This window comes from Pistacia vera, unplaced genomic scaffold (genome assembly GCF_008641045.1).
Source record: "Pistacia vera cultivar Batoury unplaced genomic scaffold, PisVer_v2 Contig524, whole genome shotgun sequence".
In the NCBI taxonomy this organism is placed as follows: Eukaryota; Viridiplantae; Streptophyta; class Magnoliopsida; order Sapindales; family Anacardiaceae; genus Pistacia; species Pistacia vera.
In genome coordinates, this window is record NW_022196362.1 from 1,614,123 (window position 1) to 1,617,598 (window position 3,476).

The 3,476-nt window shown below is 37.3% G+C and overlaps 1 protein-coding gene across 1 annotated transcript; it reads left to right on the forward strand.

The window, feature by feature from the left end:
* Positions 1–258: 258 nt before the first annotated feature.
* On the forward strand, positions 259–2,673 carry LOC116106871 (receptor-like protein 46). The gene is given in 3 exon segments (XM_031393164.1): positions 259–2,308; positions 2,311–2,543; positions 2,545–2,673. Coding segments are annotated over 3 exon segments (2,412 nt in total).
* Positions 2,674–3,476: the final 803 nt, after the last annotated feature.

A 3,476-nucleotide genomic window follows, 5' to 3' on the forward strand; every position in this document is an offset into this window, starting at 1 on the left:
GTGGACTAAAACACAATAACAGATTCTTGCTTATATTATATGGCATTATTTTTTATTTTCCTTTTTTTAAAAATGTTTGTCCTATGTACATTGGTGACTGGCTACTAATAATCATACAAGAAACAGAAAAAAAATGACACAATAACAGATTCTTGCTTATATTATATGGCATCATTTTTTATTTTCCTTATTAAAAAATGTTTGTCCTATGTACATTGGTGACTGGCTACTAATAATCATACAAGAAACAGAAAAAAAATGGCTAAACGCAGCGTACTCTTTGAACTCTTTATTGTCATCAACATCATCTTTTTCATCTCTTCTATATGTTGTCCTGAATATCAAAAGCAAGCCCTTCTCCAGTTCAAATCCTTCTTCATCAAAGCTACCAACTCTTCTTCAGCCTTGGCATCATGGAATGCAAGTTCAGATAATTGTTGTCAATGGGACAGGGTCATGTGTACTTCTCACTCAAATTCGGGGTCTGTGACTGCTCTTTATCTTGACTCTATTGTTTCTGATCCCATGATGGTTAATTCCGCGGTCTTATCACCACTCTTTCATGTTAAAAGCTTGATGTATCTTGACATAGGCGAAAATAACTTTCATGGTGAAATACCTAGGAAAGGGTTTGCTAACCTCACAAAGTTAGTTTATCTCGAAATGATGTTTAATAATTTCACAGGCACCATTCCTTCTCAGATTTTTCACTTGAAGAATCTTCAATATCTTGACTTGAGTGGCAATGCACTTAGTGGCAAAATAAGCCAGGAAATGTTTTCTCTTCAGAACTTGAGGATATTGCGATTGGCAGGTAATTTTCTTGAAGAATGCATTCCGGATGAGATTGGGAACCTCAAGAAATTGCAGGAGCTGACTCTTTACCACAACAAGTTCTCTGGTGGGATTCCCCCTTCAATTTCTTCTTTGAAGGAGTTGTAGGATTTGGACCTGTATGATAATCTTTTATCAAAGGAGATTCCAGTTGAAATTGGTGACTTAACCAACCTGACACGTTTGGATTTGAGTGATAACAAGCTGACTGGTGGAATCCCCTCGTCCACACAGAAACTAAGGAAGTTGGAAACACTTAAATTGCAGAGCAACTTGCTGTCTGGAGAAACTCCATCTTGGTTGTTTGATATCTAGAACCTGAAGTATTTGTTTATAGGAGGCAATAATCTGACTTGGAACAGCAGTGCAAAGATAGTGCCCAAGTGTATGCTCTCTCAGTTATCTCTGAAATCATGTGGACTTGCAGGATTAATCCCAGATTGGCTTTCAACACAAAAGAGCCTTTTTTCGTTGGATTTGAGTGCGAACAAGCTTGAAGGACCCTTCCCACTATGGCTTGCAGAAATGGAACTTAGCATCATAGCTCTGTCAAGTAATGAACTTTCGGGTTCTCTTCCATCGCGCCTCTTCCAATTTCAAAGCTTAGTAGCGCTTTGTCTAGCAGGGAACAATTTCTCGGGAGAGTTGCCACAAAACATCGGAGATGATGCTAAATTGAGTTTTCTTGTATTGGCTGATAACAATTTTTATGGAAAGATTCCAACATCATTAACAAAAGCTCATGACCTTGTTCTGTTGGATTTGTCAAATAATAGATTTACAGGAAGCGCCCCAGTTTTTGCCCCCGAAGGAAACCTTGCAGTCATTGATTTCTCCGATAATGAATTATCAGGTGAGATTCCAGTCACTTTTTCTAAAAATAAAGTAATACTTTCGTTAGAAAATAACCATTTCTCAGGCAATCTGCCTCAGGACCTGACTAACCTCAGCAAACTTTTACAATTGGATCTCCACGACAACCAAATCACAGGTGAATTACCAAGCTTTCTCTTTCAGATGTATACCCTTCAAGATCTCATTCTTCGAAATAACTCCCTCTATGGTTCAATTCCTAATGAAATTTCCAATCTAACCAATCTTCGAATCCTTGATGTCCCATGCAACAACCTCACTGGCAAAATCCCTGCCAAGATCGGATATCTGGTTGGAATGACTGAAACATCAAATACCTTGCCATTAATATTCTCAAATTTACCCTCCGTCTTTGAATCGCTCCAGTTAAATGACATGATAATCATTTGGAAGAAGTCAAAACGAGGTCTCTCGAAACAGAACATTGGGCTCTATTCTTTGTTAGACCTATCAAAGAATAAATTCTCCGGGAACATTCCATCTTCACTAGGTTCTTTAATTGCACTAAAGGTACTTAACGTCTCATATAATAACCTCTCCGGAAATATACGAGCAAGTTTTGGTAATTTAAAGAATCTAGAGAGTTTGGACGTGTCACACAACCACTGTCCGGGCAGATTCCAGAAGCACTATCAAAGCTGCAACAAGTTTCTACTTTTGATGTCAGTAACAACAAGCTAGTGGGAAAAATCCCGGTTGGTGCCCAGATGGATACAATGATTGATCCAAACTCATATGCTAATAACAGCGGATTGTGTGGTAAGCAAATATACAAGCCATGTTCAGAAGAGTTGTCACCAACAGTGCCACAAGAGAATGAAAAGAAGGCGGCATGGTTTTTCGTGGGAAGCAGTGGGGATTGGATACTCTGTTTCTTTTTTCTTGACAGTCCTGATTATATTTTTCTCTGGATATTTTCATGTAGCAACGCCTCCTAGGGTTCGAAGAAGAAGGCTGAATGGTTAAAGTTCAATCCTGTAGATTATGCAATGCATGTCAACAATTGAATTGTGAAGCTGTGCTAATATTACTGTTTAGTACTTTTTATTTGGAGTTGAGAGTTTTTGAGTCCATATAAGAATAAATAATAGCTCGACTAGAGTGAGTAAATTATGCTTTATCTTCAAGCTCAATTGCAATTGTCTGTGTTGTATCTGTGCTTGTTTCCTCAAAGTTTCTGTCTGTAGTTTTTCCAATCAATGACAATAAACTACTGCACCATGATACGTGTCATATATATGTTGTATATCTTATAATTATTTGGAAAAAATGGCCAAAGTGTTTTCATGTTATAGAATCTTGTTCGAATTTGGACCTGAATCTGCAGAAAGTGCATCAAGTGATGAACAAGCCATATACCAGAAAAAAGCTTGGAACTTGCATGAATTTTCATAATCAAATGAACAGAATTATTTTCTATAAAAGAAACAACAGACAATTTGCAGATGAAGCAGATATGATAGGGCAGGATCATAGAACGGCATAAACACAGCCTTTACAGTATGCTTCAGTGCTTAGATAACATAAAATGCAGAATATTAGCTCCAACATGTCCATACTAAACATAGTTCATCAAAGCTACTAACTCTTCTTCAGCCTTGGCATCATGGAATGCAAGCTCAGATTGTTGTCAATGGAACAGGGTCGTGTAGTTCTCACTCAAATTCAAGATCTGTGGTTGCTAATTGAGAGGTTTTCCTTTAAGCTTCATCAAATTTCCTAGTAACTTTTTCATCATTTTTAATATTTTATTATTTTATTGTGTAACT